At 39.9% G+C, this 18,672-nt stretch overlaps 2 protein-coding genes across 3 annotated transcripts; one reads left to right on the forward strand and one right to left on the reverse strand.

Annotated features, from left to right (window-relative positions):
• The first annotated feature begins 874 nt into the window (after window positions 1-874).
• On the forward strand, window positions 875-8,832 carry LOC118273340 (WD repeat and FYVE domain-containing protein 2). 2 transcript variants are annotated; one of them, XM_050695887.1, is made up of 8 exons: window positions 875-1,135; window positions 1,615-1,795; window positions 3,130-3,296; window positions 3,630-3,743; window positions 4,309-4,434; window positions 4,633-4,829; window positions 5,060-5,201; window positions 5,831-8,832. In XM_050695887.1, exons 1-8 carry the CDS (start codon window positions 975-977, stop codon window positions 6,000-6,002), a joined length of 1,260 nt encoding a protein of 419 aa, XP_050551844.1. In that variant the 5' UTR covers window positions 875-974; the 3' UTR covers window positions 6,003-8,832. The 2 variants fall into 2 exon arrangements, with proteins under 2 accessions (XP_050551844.1, XP_050551849.1); XM_050695892.1 differs by lacking the exon at window positions 875-1,135 and adding an exon at window positions 1,302-1,518.
• LOC118273224 (uncharacterized) lies at window positions 8,285-12,347 on the reverse strand. The gene is made up of 3 exons (XM_035590084.2): window positions 11,283-12,347; window positions 9,801-11,106; window positions 8,285-9,313 (listed from the first exon to the last, which is right to left on the reverse strand). Exons 1-3 carry the CDS (start codon window positions 11,353-11,355, stop codon window positions 9,001-9,003), a joined length of 1,692 nt encoding a protein of 563 aa, XP_035445977.2. The 5' UTR covers window positions 11,356-12,347; the 3' UTR covers window positions 8,285-9,000.
• Window positions 12,348-18,672: the final 6,325 nt, after the last annotated feature.

Here is an 18,672-nt window from a genome sequence, read left to right on the forward strand (position 1 = left end):
GGTGTTACAGTAGTTCTTAACCCCCTCTTTTCTTGAGACGAGAAAATCATCCCATGACTACGCCCACCACTTGGGCGAGGCGACAAGGAGTGTCAAACAGAAAAAGTGTCCTCATCATAACAGCCGTAACACGTCCACTGCTGATCATAGGCTCATCTTCTAGATAGGTCGGTTGGAAGCATCCAGTGGCTTCCTGCGACCTTAATCTGGTCGTCTGTCCACCTTGAGGGTGGACGTCCTACGATGCACTTGCCGGTACGCGGCCTCAACTTGAAAACCTTTCTGTTCCAGCGGCCATCGGTTCTCGGTGGTATCTATGTGCAATGCCCGCTGCCACTTCCGCTTGCTGGTCTGCTTCTGCTGAGCTAGATATCTAGACCGACAACTTTTGTTCGTTTGCGGATGTCCTCACTTTTTATTCGATCTTGCAAAGAAATTCTGAGCATAGCCCTTTCGATGGATATATAATGTATTTAATATTTTCTTATGTTACCATCATATTTCGATGCAGGTAAGACTGCAGGGAAAAGCTCAATAGAAATCTAAAGTGTAGATTCGTAGTGCCCAACAAATCATAAAAAACATAAAGTAATAAATTCATTTTAATTTGTCATGTTCGCTAAAGTCGATTGCTTGCTGCGTGTAATGGATTTTGGAGCGCTATTCTGCTATTCTCATAATTTGAACAGTAAATTAATTTAAATAAATAGTTTCCAACGTTAAAAGCTTTTCCTGATTATATATAAAATAAAAAATTGAATTCGTATTCTAGTCTATCCGTTTTCCAATACCGCATTTTTTCTGTATGTTACTCAAAGCGCAAGCGTATTATGCTTCCAATGAATGAACCACAGATATTTAAGAATAGGTCCAAAACTTAAATGTCAAAACTATTATGACGTTTTCTTTTCGCTGAAAGAATTAGTGTCGAATAATCGTGTTTATTTAATATTTCTTATTTAAAACGTTGAAATATGGCTGCTGAAATCAAGCCTGCTCCAAGGACACCAAACGATAGGTTTTCCACTACAAAAAAACCTGCCTTGTTGAGTAAATTAGAAGGGTGCACTGACGATGTAAACGCAGCGGTCGTTATACCTGGCGAGGACGGTGTAATTAGCGTTTGTGATGATAAGTAAGAGTTCTGACTCATATTTCGTCCATTGTTTGATAACAGAACTCTATTATCTGCAATATTTTCCGAAAAAATGGTTTACTTTGTACCTACATTATCACTGTCAACGTATTCGAAATCACCCCCATATGTGGGTGGTAAATACATAATGCAATACAATTTCATATTCTAGTCTATTGTGTAGAAATGTACTTTTAAGTTTATTGAAATATTAGTTACGTGGTGGCTATGAAGTAAATTGATGTAATGAAATAATTGCCGGTCCACATGAATTTAATTGTTATTCTGGCTGTCCATACCTATTGACTAATGGATAGAGTAGCGATAACAGAGCAATCAATTCTGGATACTCAAATAAATTACTTTGCACCTTTTCAAACATTGTAATATCCCTTATAAAAGTATAAAAATGATAATCAAACATCTGTTTTTATAGATTACAATTAAATTAAGTATGTAAACAAGGAATCTTATTTCAGGACAGTGCGAGTATGGCTGAAGAGGGACTCTGGACAGTACTGGCCATCTATTTGCCAATACATGCCATCAGGCTGCACCTCAATGTTCTATACACCAGAGACACGGCAGCTATTTATTGGCCAAGAAAATGGAACTGTTTCAGAGTTCACATTGGCACAGGATTGTAATAGAATAAACCCTGTGAGTAATGTCCTATATATACTATACATTATACTTTTCTTCTTTTCAAATTTTTACATGATATGACCTAATGATCCAATGGCTTATTATTAAAAAAGAATTAATGTCAAGATTTACCAATTCATGATAGTGTATCATTACCTCCTCCTTATTTTTGGCAAGTCAGTTAATTCAATGTAGGCTAATACTGTACATATAACTTTGACAACATAAAACATTTACACCCTACGTAAATGCTGAATATTTGAAACTACTGTAAATTGTGGTGGCGGTATGCACCAATTCCCTTAAGAGAACACTTTTATTTAATTATTCATTTTATTGGTTATGTCTTATCACTGTTATATTTTATTTTCTCTTTTTTTTTATCCAATTTCCAGGTGTACTGACACCCTTTTCTAGAAATTCTCAGCCGTGCAGTGATCTGGCTTTCAGTACATCTTTTATAATAAAAAAAAAACAAATAACATTTCACTGTCTAAGGGTGGCCTAGTGGTTGCAAGTGCGACTGCTGGGCAAGGGGTCTCGGGTTCGATTCCCGGGTCGGGCGAAGTATTATTGGGCTTTTTTCGGTTTTTCGAAAATTTCTCAGTAGTAGCACGGAGTCTGGAAATGTGCCCGGTATATGGCAATAGGCTCACCACCTATTACATGGGACTTACAACATAAATTGTGAACAGTGGGTGTACACAGTGGCATTACGTGTCATAATGTGCACCTCTGCCTACCCCTTCGGGGATTAAAGGCGTGACGATATGTCTAAGGGTGATTTGCTTAGGTTTTGTCAGTTATGGAACAAAAATGACAGTAAAACCAGTAGTCGCAATTTTCCAGTATTTATCAAATAAATGAAATCGGTATTTTTAAAATATTATTTTATTGAAAGTCATTCTATATACTACCTATATAAGTTTAACATCAGCTTGTAATCCTATTAGGCTCCCATTAAAACAAGTGAAATTGTTTCCTATACAAGTTGCTAACCTTGGCTCCATTTCACGCAGATAGTGAAACCATTTCAATTAATGTGTTTGTACTGTGTTTATTCGTTCCTTATCGGGTTAGTATAATTCTAATTTACATAATTAGGAAACTGTGTAACTTTAAAACACTACTTGGTTAAAAAACTGAAAAATAGATTTTTTTCTACAGGTCTGTGTGCTTTAGCTAATTCAAGTAGCATTAAATTTCTCAAAGTATGGCAGTTAGACTAAGTCATCCCCATCGTTATCAGCTCTACCCACTGCTGACCATGATAGGCCAATGGATAAACAAATTTTAATTTGCGCAAAGATAGTTGTTTAACTTTCTGAAAATCAAGTTTATTCCTGTAGACTCGGGAGTACTTAGCGCACACGGCTCGAGTAACTGCTGTCAACTTCTCGCTGAGCTGTGAGTGGGTGCTGTCTGTCAGTCGAGACAAGCTGTTCGCATACCACTGCAGCGAAACTGGACGCAGGATCGGCGGATACTCCTTCGAAGCGTGGTGCACGTCTTTGCAGTATCCTTTTATAAATTATTTTTGTTCAATCAATGAAGAGGTTTTTAAAGGAGGGTTATCTTACTTGTTTGTTATATTTTATATAGCATTACTTCACATCAAGATCAGATGTTTTAATCTAAAAAACAAAATCCTTTTTATAAATCGAGGTCATCATGTGGCATCTATATCAGTTATATCAGTGTGACGTGCCTTTCAACTGAAAAAAATAAGAAATTTTGAAATAATCATAAAAAATAATTAGCTATACCCATAGGCACATGATATTTATGTACTAGATAAGGGAATAGGAAATTATCACAATCAACATATTTCCTGAACATATCCCGTCAGATTTGACTCGCAGTCGAAATATGCTTTTGTCGGAGACTATAGCGGGCAGATAACGATGCTGAAGTTAGATAACAATGGTGCTACGCTCGTCACTACGCTCAAGGGTCACACTGGGTGAGTAACTTTAGAGGTGTTCATTGTGTTACTAAGCTGTGGCACTGTCATACATATTATGATGTGTTTTTGGCTGACCTCATGCCCTCTCAATGGTAATATTCCTGTGTTCATGTAGGTACTACGTGTATAAAAGTACAGTTATTGTATTAAGTACTCAATTTTTATACCGAATTAGATCGCCGACGTAATGGAATCGATAGATCAATAATATACGATAAATCTTATCAAGTAATTTTATGTAACATGAGTAATTGCTATTTAACACTTATTGCTGAATATGATCGATTAGTTCTTCAACTTTTCTATAATGAACACAGTCTGGGATATTAAAATGTAAACAACCGCGTAATATTATTTCGTTGCAAATTCACAAGTATCTGTACCAAATATATGCATCCTTAAATCGTTGCTACAAAATATATTAAAATGGAAAAAGAAAGTCCAATGATATTGGGCTTATATGAAGATTTGAGTATAACGAAACAATCTTATTTTAACTAAGTACTTGTATAATAATGTGTATTTTTCGCGATGTAATGAATTTACTCATGTATGTTTCCAGTTCTGTCCGTGTATTGAACTGGGCTCCTCTGCCACAGCTATTGTTCAGTGGCTCGTTCGATCAGACAATAATAGTGTGGGATATTGGAGGTCAGAAGGGCACGGCGTATGAATTACAAGGACACAGGTAATTATGACATTTTGTTTACATTAATAATAATGTTCAATTTTATTTGAAAGTAGTGAATATTTGAATGTTAACAACTTTTAAAACTTATACAAACGTTAGCAAGCTCGTGATTTTTGAAGTAAATTATTGTTTACTGTCATATTCAGAAGAACAGGCATGATGGCAATTGTTTGAAGATGCATCTTAATTTTTCAGTAACAAGGTGACAGGTCTTTGGTACGTGGGTAGCTGTGAGCGGCTGATATCCGCAGGTGAAGATGGGGCCTTGGGGGTCTGGGAGATGGGGGTCCGACGACGCGAGACCCCCGCCTGGAAGGAGTCCGATCTTTGCCAGATATGCCGCGCCCCCTTCATATGGAATGTTAGGGCGATGATGGAAAAGAAGCAACTTGGTAAGATATATTTAACCCATGAGAATTGAGAGATTAATAAAATAAAACCCGATTTATACCACGAGAGATTATTACTTAAACTATTCAAGCAAATTTGTTCAACGTGCGTAACTTGTGAGTTCCATTCTGGCTTGAAACTAATCGAGCATCCTCGAATAGTTTAATTGAGAACCGTGTTTCACTACACATTTCTATAAAATAAATGTGTAACAAGCCGCGTGCCCCTGCAGGTCTCCGCCAGCACCACTGCCGGTGGTGCGGCGCGGCGGTGTGCGCGACGTGCTCCCCGCACCGCCTGCCGCTGCCCGTCATGGGCTTCGAGTTCCCGCAGCGCGTCTGCACCACCTGCTACGAAACATTGAGGCATGAACCGTAAGTACCTTATGCTAGAATACTTTTTAAATATTCTTTATTGAGCAAATAAATGAATCTATCTGTATGCCGACACATAGGTTTATCCGCGTATTGTTTGCAAATAATGGCTGAGCAGGAAAACCGCTATAACAGACTGATGCATGCTGCGGCTGCTGTTGAAGAAAAAATTGACATTGTCGCGGAAAAACATTTCCAAGGTTCATGATCGTGCTATCTGTAGGATAACTATTTCTGATTTTCAGGAAGTTAAACACTAATGGGGTAGGTACGCATAGGCGCGCATATAAAATGTAACACTAGTTTTTCACTAGTTACAGATCCTTTCTAATAGGAACTGGACTAGTAGTTATACACTGGACATACTTTCAGATTCTATATGAAACTTTGTGATTGTTTCGAAACGCTCAATAATACGTTTCCCAACCAAGCAGTCGATCCATAAAACCATTTTTTTAGGTAATAGTTGCGTATACGACTCGACCACAGAAGAAATCAAATGATTTAACAAAAATCTATAACTTTCCATTAACCAGTGGTATCCCGGGAGCGCGGATCCACGCGAGCACAATGTATTTTTTATTGTTGTCTTATATACCGGCATAAAAAAGGTTAATTAATGTTTTCAGTCGCGAATCTCTGGCTTCATTCCACGACATGAAGCACGCAGTGTCGTCCCTGTACATGGACGAGGCGACGGGCCGCATGTGCACGGCGGGCAAGGACCGCGTCATCAAGGTCTGGGACGTCGGCGTACTACTCGCACCCGCGCCCAAACCCTCCACCGCCGCCGACCAGTAACAAGTGCCAACTATAAAGGCTGATCAATAACACGTATGTGATTTCTTTACTAACACACTTTACTTAAACAAATATTTGAAATCGTCATACATAAAACATCCAACTTCTGAAAATTACAGCAACTGTTGTAGTAGTAAAACTCACCAGTATTAGAACTAAAGTTATGCGCAACCTTTGCGCAACGAACTGCGCAGAAATCTTTGTATGTGCGCAATCAGAAGATACATACGCGTTATTGATGAAGCTTCAACAAATCGTATTGTAAAAGATAATGGCAATGAGAAAGTTATCCATCGGGCTGTTTGCATTAATGTTATCGTCGTTATAATATTATTATTTAATGTGTATCTAATGTTTGTTGATGATAATCCAACGAAAGTTTTGCTTTTTATCACTCGTCGTGAGGTAAGACTGAGATTTTCATTTCAGAATATGGCGTGTCGTTTATTATTCATAGTAAAACTAAAAATATATGTGTCATCATAATTATTGTATGAACTATAAAGAGACGAAGATCTCAAAGCTATTTCATATGTGTGATCAAAAATAATCGTCTGTAATCTAAAACTTCCACATGTTTGGTGTAAATAAGTCTGTCCTTGTTTTTGTTTCATAACGATTAGTTACGTCTAGTACGACGGTCAACAGTCAATATTCGTTTTCTTGAAGTTGTCTAGTGTAAAGCGAAACAATGTTCTCATGGGTAAGAGGCGTGTGAATGCTAACCGATTTGAGTCTAATTGTGTTCACGATATAACTGCGAGTGTGTTACATTACGTGATTGTTACATGTTACGGCCCGTTCCGGTGTAACGAGCATCCACATGATCTGTCTTCATTGTACGAACGTTTAGTTTCATATGTCGTCTTTTCAAAGCATGTGCTGAGCTGCTCTAGTCCAAAATAATTATAAGCTTCGTAGCAGCATTGCATTTTTAGGTAAGTCGACTAACTTAGTACATTCTTATAAACTTCATTAAATCGTAATGTCTTCATACCCACGCAGCTCAAATATTGTAAACTCTGTTAGTATTCTTGCGTCAGCTGGCTTATAATGAAGTAAAGCTTATGTGGATGTTTCAACATGTAACAATTGATCTTTGTTTTCAGCAAGGGTATTTTATAAAGTCTGATTACATTAATATAATGATTACAACATCAACTAATCAATCGATGGAGTTGGTCCATGGGTTGAGGGCAACAAATGGTACTATATTAAAATATCTTTGCTGAAAACTATATTCTGTTAGAGCTCGTCCGACTATATTTGCGTTAAACGTCTAAATATATTAAATTAGTTATGTATTACTTAAATATTAATCGTCATTTTATGAAATTATAATTTATTCCAATGTATTAGATTTGTATTCCAATCTTGGCATTGCTAAAGACATTTGTTTATCAAGGCAATTGCTTATGTTTTATATAAAAAGGTTCTTTAATTATATTTAATCAATATATTTAAAATTGTGACAATGCAACGGAGCAAATTTTAAATTGTATTTACTAAGAATAGTTTTGTTTAATGTTTTATTTTTTTATATATTTTCATAAATCGAGCCAATTGCATATTAATTTATAAAGTATGTTTACAAGGTGCGGTAAACGTTAAGAATGTACGTACTTTGCCTATTTAATTAAAACTACTGAATCTGACAATAAATATTATATATGAATCTACCCCATATATAAAATAGTGATGTGCACTGTCTCATTCATCGACATTATAATTGTATAGAGAAGTAACGATCTAATCGGGAATTTAATGGAAAGGTGCTTTTACTGTGTCGAGTCACTCTTTTAAGTATGTTTCCGTTTATTTGCAAGGTTTTCAACGAACAAATAGTGCTGTCCCTTCGGCTTAGTGCTCAGCTTTCGAAGGTACAGATTGGCCGCGCCCGTATTTTCACAAGTTGATATCGTTAAAAGTTTTCCTTTCGAAATCGTGCAAGTGAATCTTGTCATTTCTGGCGTGGACCAATTGAAAATTTATATAAAAAGGTCTTGTATAAATGTAGTAAAACAATCTTAATGTGTATCCGAGTAGGTCAGAAAAAAAGTAAAAAAAATAATAAATGTAATTGAATGTTGTATAAAAATGTAAAAAATAAATTCTAGTGATGGTTGGCGTGTTTAGTTCGAGATAGTCATGGCTACGGATTTTCGTGATGTCAATCTTGATATTGGACATTTCTAGGTAAATTATATAAATTAGTACCTTCTCCGCCTCCGTATTTATGACGTTCTCACTAGACCCCACCTTATAAATGATATACACGGAAATTTAAACTTAAAATATTTATTAAATACGTAATATTATACTATGTACATGTACATTATATTAGAAATGCTTTCCTATTTATGAATAATGCCAAAATTATTTAGATATTTATATTCAACAAATTTACGAATATTGCACGTTAATTACATTAAGTTTGTTTGTTTATGTTTCATTTATTCAAAATTATTATACTTTAAAAGTATTTTGAATGTGGTGATAGTATTTTTTGTATTGAAGGACTTAGTGAATTTAAAAACATAGTGAATCCTCCATTATGACAAATATTATCATTCAATATGTATTTGGCGAGGATTCCATTATAATCTGTATTAATTTAAGGTCGAGGAAGTATCTATTATAATATTAATATTTAATATAAATAAATAAATTAACTATTCTTTTATGTCGTTAAAAGAGATTTTATTTTTCTATTCATGGAGCTTATTATTCGTTTGTAAAGTAATACTGTAATATATAGTCAATGTGTAATTATTATTAGAAGTATTTAGGTCGCTTGAAAGTTTCTATGCCAATAAAGAGTAAGAAGTAATCGTGTCTTATTGTCAAGTAGGAGGTAGTTGTGGTGGACCGGTGTAATCATAGCGCACGTGACGGCGGGGCCCGGTCGCAGGGCCCGGGGCCCGCGCGGGGCACAGCCTCAATAAATAGGATCAGGTACATGGTCAGCGACTCCGGCGGCGGGCCGCGGCGGCGGGGCTCAGCCGGGACACGAGTACTGCGAGTGCGGCACGCACAGCTGGCCGTTGAAGCGTAGTCCCGCGCCGCACGCCAGCGCGGTGCGCGCGCCGCCCACGCAGAAGTAGTACCGGCGGCAGCCCGAGCCGGCCTGCACGAAGAACCCGTCGCGCACGCAGCGCGCGCCGTCCTCCGCGCCGGGCCCGCCACGCAGCCCGCCCGCCCCGCCGCCGCACGACATCTGCGACGCCTTCACGCACGCACGACCGTCGAACGTCTTCCCGCCCAGGCAAGACAGGGTGACCAACCGGTCGCCGCGCTCGCAGTAGAAGTACCTGAAAATATTTATGTTTTTTTATAGTTTACATAAAGAACGACATGACACAGTAAAAAAATGTACGCTCTGAAATAATAGCTTTTTCATAAAAATACCTGCGTATAGTTTTAAAAAAATGTACGTCACGGAAAGACTTGTGTAGTCTGTTGACAAAGTTCTAAATTTAGCTTTTTAATTTTTCCTTAATCTGTGTTTGTAAAAAACATTTAGCGAATTTCAAGCTGTCGTATCCCGTTAAAAGAAATTCGCAGAAAATCTATTAAAAGTACAAGGAAAAACAGGACATAACATGCTTTAAAAAAATCGTTTTAGAGAGTAAAGAATGACGAAAATCTAGAACTTTGTCAAAAGACTATACAAGATCTTGACGTAGTAGCTAAACAGTCGTTTCGAATTTTATAAGCGTTATGAATAATTGTGCAGGCCAAAGAAAGACTATTGTTTCAGAAAGTACCAAATTATGTATTGCGATGTTATATTTTTACCTTCGACATCCTGACTCGATCTCTGCGTGGTAGCCGTTTGAGAGACCTTCACACGAGTGGTCTTCCCGCAGACACAATCCAGGTTTTGCTGGCACGCAAGACTCACCGTCGAACACGCGGCCTGTTGGACACGCGTAGATAGATTTCTCTCCGCGCACGCACTCGTAGTAGCCTCTGCAGCCAGTGTCGGCAGCGCGGTATCGACCGTCCGGTCGGCCGTAGCACGACTCGCGTTCTAGACTTGGACACAGGTAATGTGAGGCTGGCGAGCACCTCACACCATCAAATACTTGCCCTGGCGGACATGCTAGCATGGTTCGGAGTAAACCTTCACAGTGGAAATAGCGTGTGCAATTAGAGTCCAAATCTTGGTATGTGCCACTTGGAAGCCCTTCACATTCTATTGAGATCGCTGGGCCATCGCAAAGGAAATTATCGGAAGGTGTGCAACCACTGCCATCGAACACGAGACCTGGTGCACACGAGCCGCGCTTTACTACTCGTTCACGGCGACACTCGAACCAGGAGGCGCAGTCGTGCCAGTCTCTATGCAAGCCGTCGTGTCTATTGAAGCATGGGCTCAGTGCGGGCGGGGGACACAACGACTGTGCGGCTGGCTCACATGCACCGTTAGTGAACAAGAGGCCGGGCTCACACACTCCGCGGCGGATCACACGATGCGCTTCACAAACGAAATACTCGCGGCAGCTGGTCGTACGGTCTGCGTATGCACCATTAGGAATGTCACGGCACAGTGAGGAACAAGTCTCGTCGGAGCAGAAGTCTGCGTCACCTGCCGGTAGCGGCGCTGCAGCAGCGCGCGGCGGCGGGCACACCGTGGCGCAGCGTGCGCCGCAGGACGCCACGGCGCGCAGCTCCCCGCCGCGGCACCGCAGCGTGCGCCGGCACTCGTGGGACGCGTCAGGGTACTCTCCGTCAGGCAGCCCCGCACACACCGGCTCGAAGCAAGTGCCGGCGCCTCGAGTGCATGCTTGGCGTTCCAGGTCAAACCATGCTCCCGTAGGACAGCTGCGCTCTACCGCTGTTCCGTTTTCACATCTGTAGTACTGGCGGCAAGCTGTGCCAGGACTTGCATATGCAAGTGTATCTGTAGACGTGCACTCCCGGCGCACGCAGGGTCGTCGAGCTCGCGGTACACATGCACCATCGGCTTCACTGAAGACCCGATCATCGGGGCACGAATATCTTCCTGTCACCGCACCATTGCTGCAGCGCACATATTTTTGGCAATTTTGATCATAGTCTGTGTGGAGACCGTCTCTGGCACACTCAAAACCGTTGACACCTGAAAAAAAAAACAATGATTTTAGACGAAGTTTATTTCATCTTCCAATTAATTAATAACAGTGTTCGATAGGTCATGCAATTTTCTCATTCTTTATAAATATCTTTTCAAGCTTATAGTAAACAATAAATGCGTCTAATATAATATAGGATGTTGCATGAGCTAGTTTTACTCACTGTCGATTGGTACGAGCGCGGCGATCGCGGCGAGAGAACAGAGCGCGGCGGCGGCGGGCGCGCGGACGCACATGTCGGCTGCGACTGACGAGAGCTCGAGCGCAGGCCCTCGCGAGTCGCGCGACGCTAGGGTTCCTTGACATTCGCACGCCCCCGCCGTAACTTGATCCCTGAGGTGGCCCGGATGCAGCCTCCAAGCCAACTCTCTAGACACGCCTTGTTTATCGAGCGCCTGATACCCGAGTGAAAATGACCTGTGATGAGGCTAGCTGGCCCTGAACTTTGTCTTCTTATGTAACGACAATGAGAAGTATTCGATGAATGAACTTGCCAACCGCAATGGAATTGTTAGCGCATTTAGACGTTAGATCTCTTTGGTTTGGACGGTTTGGTCAGCACTTGAAATAAGAAAAATAACATGATTCGATTGCATGCACCTGATGCAACTTGTTGGTGTGATGCGAATACAAATACATATCTGAACATAAATTACATGAAGGACATTATAATGACCTCCTTCAATGCTTGCTTACAAGGCCGTAATTCGTGTCTACAACTAAGTGTAGGTACCTATATTTATAAATGAACGAATGAATTACTATTCTACCGTTGGACCCGTGGGAAAATATAATAAAAACATAGAAGCAAAAACATGCACAGATCGTGTCGAAAAGTAATAAATACCTGGTAGTGAGCCGGAATCTCCGAGAATCCGCATAGGCATACAAAGCAGATTCTATTCACATAGATTGGATGATATTGCTATGCAAATATTTGCATTGGTCTGGTCTGGCCTTGTGATGGGCCCACTCTCTAAGAATTCCAAAAATGTTCTGTAGTATCTAGGTGCTTATCTAAGTGTACCATGCCCATGTAATTGATCCGCATACGGTTTAGGCTGATTATGCTTAAATCTTATTAAAATATCTAGCTGCGTATAACTTAGGAAGTTTACCAGGACTCTGGTTTAAAGCAGGTGTAGGGACAGGGTGGTTTTAGTCAGTAAGGGTCTAGCAATCATCGCCACGCCAGGGCGGGAGAAGTCATTGGATTATTACCACCCCTCAAAAAAAAGTAATGGTTTTTTTCTAAAATTTTCCTAGCACACGCAGATCTACATAGATCCGTGTAGGCTTTGATCCTTTCCTTAGATTAAATCAGGTTCTACGGTAATATAAGACTTATTGGTAACATAACTCCTAGGAATGCTTGGAATGCGTAGTACGCGTGTGACTTCACCGGTCGTCCGCCGCGGGAGGCGGGCGGCATTCTTCTAAGGTGCTGTACACACGAATCATAGAGACTCGCGAGGCACGTGGCTGAGATGAGCGAGTCGTGACTTGAAACTGCGGTTCCGTTACCGCAATAAATGTACCTACATACATACATAAGTGGACTGCAAAAAATCATAAAACAAGCAAATTACGTAGAGGTACATCGTCAGGATGAAAGATTCTGTATTTCAACAAAAAATAAGTTAATTCACCAATACCATCTTTATTAACTGTTTATAGTCTATCAACAGCATTAGAATACATAACCTAATCGATTACCTTTCGATCATTATCTCGCATCCAGCCTCAATTACAATAAACATAGCCTCGGGTTTTAGTTCCGTATCGCGTATCTAAGAGATTGACCGACAATGTTATTTGCAATCGTGAATAATTGTGATTGTGTAGCGTTACTTGACAATATCCTTCCTCATATTTCCTGTCGCTTGTCTTTCTTTTTATTGAATAAATTACTATTAGGTCTAGGTAGGTTATAGGACTGCAAGGGGCACAAAGGTTATGGGGCCCAGTAGGGCTGATGCCTGATCCGGAGCTGCGGACTACCTAGCGGGTTTACCGGGGCTCCGGCTCGAAAAGCAGGAGAAGGAACGGGGTGGTTTTTAGTTAGTACTAGCTTCCGCCCGCGACTCCGTCCGCGCGGATGTCGGTCTTCGCGTGGAAGTTTTATTTCTCCATTTTGAGTAACTCTGACAATGACATCTTATAAATATCTATTGGACCCCAATACGGCGAGGCCCATAATAATTAAGGAGATCCCTCTATTGAGCTACTGCTGTTGAGCTCGCGTTCTGTAGAATAAAACTGTTTTTTTTTACGTATTTTTTCAGGATAAAATGTATCCTATTTTATGCCCAGGATAATAAGGTATAATTATACCAAGTTTCATCGAAATCGATCCGTTAGTTTTCACGTGATGCCCGAACATACAGACAGACAGACAGACAAAAAAAATATTTATTACATATTTGGGTTTGGTATCGATCCACATCCCCTGGGTGTTACTATTATATTATTTTTAGGGTTCCGTAGCCAAATGGCAAAAAACAGAACCCTTATAGATTCGTCATGTCTGTCTGTCTGTCTGTCTGTCTGTCCGTCCGTCCGTCCGTCCGTCCGTCCGTCCGTCCGTCCGTATGTCATAGCCATTTATTTCCGAAACTGTTGGGCCTACATAGTTGAAACTTTGTAGGTTGGTGTATTTTGGTAACCGCTATTCGAATTTTGAATAACAATTAATACATTTGAAAAATTAAAGGGGGGTACTCCATACATGGAACTCATTCAAAAAAAATTTTTTTTGTCTAACATATCCGTGATGCGTGTCTATGGATAGGTCTTTAAAAAAGGCATTAAGGTTCCTAAAATCATTTTTCGATAAAATCAACTGTTTAAAAGTTAGACGCTTCCAAAGTGGAAAAATGAGTGTCCCCCCCCCCTCTAACTTTTAAAATAAGTGAGTGAGAAAACTAAAAAAAATATATGTTGTAGATTTCAATAGAAACTAACAACGAAAATTGGTTTGAACCACATATCATTATTAGTTTTTAAGAAATAAAACATTTTAAAAAACCGCAAATATAACTTTGTCGTTCATACAAACACTATTTAAAACCAAGTTATTTTATAACTTTTATATTATGTCATCTATTTGCTGTTACGGAACCCTACATGGGCGAGTCCGACTCGCACTTGGCCGGTTTTTATTTCAATTTGAATTGTCCCTTCTACACATTTATTATAATATATGAATGAATGAATGAGTGTTATAAACGTAAGTGTAGACAAATCTAATCAGAAATCTCCGAACTGCTAAGCTATCGGCAGTTATACGTGTTATTGTGAGTCAACCATAGAAGATAGACATTTGCTGTCGTAGAATATTTTTCAAACAATTTTAAGGAGAACATTTCCGTCATACATTATTTCTGTATAGCTTTAACCATTAAGGCTGCACACGCGACGAAAGCTTGAAAAATGCAGTAAGTTCTCCTGTTTTCCCAACATTTCCCTTCACTGCTCTGCTCCTATTGATCGTAGCATGATGAAAAGTATACTATAACCTGCCCAGGAGAATAAGGAACAATTGTACCAAGTTTCGTTGAAATCTGTCGAGTAGTTTTTGTTTCTATAAAGAACATACAGACAGACAGACAGACAGACAGACAGACAGACAAAAAATTTTCTGATTGCATTTTTGGCGTCAGTATCGATCACTAATCACCCGCTGATAGTTATTTTGGAAATATATTTCATGTACAGAATTGACCTCTCTATAGATTTATTATAAGTATAGAAGAAGATAATTTATTTCTTATTTTTATTTTTTGATTTTTGAAATAAAAATATATCTATGTCCTTTCTAAGGTTCTAAACTATATCTGTACCAAATTTCAACCAAATCCGTCAAATAGTTGCGGAGATTAATGGTATAAGCATAGAATGTTCGACGTGATTCTTTAATTTGACATAACTTTTTTATTTATGAACCGATTGACATGAAACAAACACTAAATGTAAATTTAAGCATCCCACAATATATTCGTGAAAACCGCATCCAACTCGGATCAGCCGTTTCTGAGATTAGCGCGCACAGACGAACAGACAAACAGACAAACAGACAAACAGACAAACAGACAAACAGACAAACAGACAAACAGACAAAAAAAAAGTTAATTACATTTTTGGGTTCGACATCGACATAACAATAACCCCTGCTATTTTTTTTATTTTTATTTTCAATGTACAGACAGCACTTTTCTACGATTTTATTATATGTATAGAAGAGTCTGACACTCCCTCTCGCCTCGCCCAAGGCGAGAGAAGTTATTGGATGATTTTCCCCCTCAAAAAAAAAAGGGGGCATAAAGGTTAACGGGGCTCTGGGTAGAAGCATGATTTAGTGCGCAATGGTTTTTAGTCAGTAAGAATCTGGCACTCCTAGGTTCAAGGGTAGAAGGAGTCAGTTGATAATCTTTACTGCTTGAAAAAAGGAAACTACAATGGTTGTGGTCTACACACTCCACATTTTAGTGTGGAGAACACGCCTCAGCGCTAATATCTGCAGAATGAGTGATAGTGGTTGAATGCAAAGAGCTGGAGATCAAGCTCAGTGGTATGCAATTGAAAAACGTTACGTTCAGCAGTGGATGGAAATTTGCTGCTGATGATGTTGACCCTAGCGGTGAGTTCGTTTACTCTGACCTCTGTTCTTTATGCTTACAATATAAACTAAGTTTGGTGGTACTTTCCCATCATATAATCGACACCGACACCGTACACACATATTTCAGTTCCGGATCAGAAACCTCGTTTTAGTTTTGAGGAAGGGTGAAAAAATCTTTTCTTATTGACCAAAAACCTGACTCACGTTAATCGTTTCCGTAATCGCGATTTACTGTAGAATACTTTTCTTTTACAGATAATGTGGTTTGGGTAATCTGTCCTAAAGACTCAATATGGTTACATATTCAAATAATGTTGGTACCTGGGTAGGTGATAATAGTAATAGGTAGGTCGTAAAGGTACCTAATGAACTTGTTCTCACTACTTTACCTTCACCATCATGTTCTTGCTATCTTCTAGTCGAGCTGCTAGCTTAGTGTCAATTTATTTAACCGAAAACTTACTCATCGTAGCATTTTCTCTGTCTCCTAAAAAAAGAGATTGTCCATTTGCTGCATTTTTTTTTTTTTTTTTTTTTTGAGGGGGAAAATCATCCAATGACTTCTCCCGCCTTGGGTGAGGCGAGAGGGAGTGTCAGACTCTTACTGACTAAAAACCACCCCGTTCCTTCTCCTGCTTTGAGCCGGAGCCCCGGTAACCTTTTACGTTGTCCGCAGCTCCGGATCAGGCATCAGCCCTACTGGGCCCCATCTGTGGTGGTCTGGCTCTTTGAGGCGCGCGCGGAACGCGACGCGCCGTACGCACGGGTCTGGTTCTGGTCGGGCGGCGAGCTACCCTTGCTCGCCGTCCGCAGACCCGCACTTACGGTGGCCGGAGATCGTCACGCGATCCCCGACGCCCGGAGTGTCTTCTGCGGCGGCTGGGGCGTGAGGAGGATCGTTCCCTCACGCGCTCCGCCTCCTCCTTAGCTAGCATGACTGCTTCGCAGAAGGAGGAGACGGCGTCCCATTCCCTCTCGCTCCGCATCATGGCCTGAACCAAAGCCGGACGCGAGAGGTCACCGTCGCCGATCACATCCCTAAGGACACGGCGGTGCTCAGCCCATGCAGGGCACACCGCTACTGTATGCTCCACCGTGTCCTCCGGGTGATCCACGCAATGCCGACACCCGGGCGTTTCCTCCCGCCGAATCCGAAACAGGAACCTACCGAAACTTCCGTGTCCGGTAAGCACCTGCGTCAGGCGGTAGGTGAGGACGCCGTGACGCCTCTCTAGCCACTCCTCAAAGAGGGGACTTACCGCTGCTATAACAGCGAGCCCAGTCCATTTGCTGCATAGTTAATAACAATTGACAGATTTACGACACGTGAGCAAACGTGAGACACGCGATTATATTAGCAATGGCGCATTGTGTCATTGAAAATACGTAAGATATTGGATAATCCAGCGCATACGATAGTAAAATAGGTTTTCTTCATACATAGCTAATAACTAAAAACAGTTTATCCTGATATTATGTCGGAGAATTCTACCTCGTCTGTTTCATTATACTAGTATTTTTTTGTCGTATCATTCATCGAAGACTATTTGAATCTGATACTGCATGCATATTACAATAGGGTAGATGACTAATTTTTATTTAAATGTCCGTCTTGTAGATTTATTCAAAACATATGACGCGTATTTTTTATTTTCTTGCGGAAAAAATACTTTCGGAGGTATATTGATTTGAAATGTCGGGTGACGTCACTTCTAGGTCTGTTTTATACGTAGAAATTACGTATTTGCTCCCACTTCTGAACTTTGATTCGTTTTATCTAAGTATTGTTATCGTATACCACAAAATAAAAATTCGTGTCTAATATTTTTTCATTACCTAACTGACGGACTAAATAGATTTTTAATTTTCATACAAATCCCGTCATCATCCCAATTACCTACAATAGTTCATGAACTTGACTGCAAGTTCACGGTGAGTCTTATAGTGGGCCAAGCCGAGGTAGTCATGTTTTGATATTCGAAACTTTTAATCCTAAGTCAGTATTGTAAATTGATTTAAATGATAGCTATTCAGTATAATGTGAGTTGGCAACACAAAAAGCTCTTAATTACTGCAAATCACTGAGTGTTAAATAAATAATTGTTTGTTGGAGATTTTAATGGGAGATTTCAAGTGTGGGAAAACCTAAGTATTTTTGTGAAATAATACGTCTTGTAAAGTTTCGGTCGATCACCTGCGTTACTTGTCATATTTATCAACCATTAGAATTTGCATAGAGATGCGTATCTCCGCCTAGTTCTATTATACCTATCTAAAATATTTGCCAATTATGTATAACTTGCGAATTACGATGTAGTATATTTTATTTATTTAAATTGTCAAAGGAATTCCTTTGCCGATGATTTTAAATTTATAATTTTATGAGCCTAAAACGGTGTTGGTATGAGCGTGAAGGAACAATGCGGATATTAGCTCTTGTGGTGGTATCATGTTACCTACTAAGGATCAGGGCATTTTCTTGAAATATTGGACATTTGCCAACTGAAGATATACGTTGTCTGTTCTTACGAAGGCAAAACATAGCGAGTTCCGGACTGTGGTCTAGAAAACTAAGTAGGTACTTACAAGTTGGTACGACAGACAGGTCTATAATAAAGTTAATGATAAATGACCAGTTAGATGTGAGTCACGAAGGAGTTCCGTTCTGAAATAGGTCTACAGCATTTGAGAAAGCATAATAAGCTGTAATGTCAGGCGATATTGCGTAAGATAAAGTGCTACAGGGTCGCGAACGCTTACGCAAATGAAGTTCTTTGAGATGGCCGAATTGTGGCGGATCTTAAACTTTTTGCGCGCATTCTTGACCAATAATTAATAGTCCCTATATGTGTGATAAGTTCCGCACTCGTTGTCACTAACATAGTTGAAACTATCAACTCTCATCCGGGTTAAAATAAACTGTAAAAGCGTT

This window comes from Spodoptera frugiperda, chromosome 1 (genome assembly GCF_023101765.2).
Source record: "Spodoptera frugiperda isolate SF20-4 chromosome 1, AGI-APGP_CSIRO_Sfru_2.0, whole genome shotgun sequence".
In the NCBI taxonomy this organism is placed as follows: Eukaryota; Metazoa; Arthropoda; class Insecta; order Lepidoptera; family Noctuidae; genus Spodoptera; species Spodoptera frugiperda.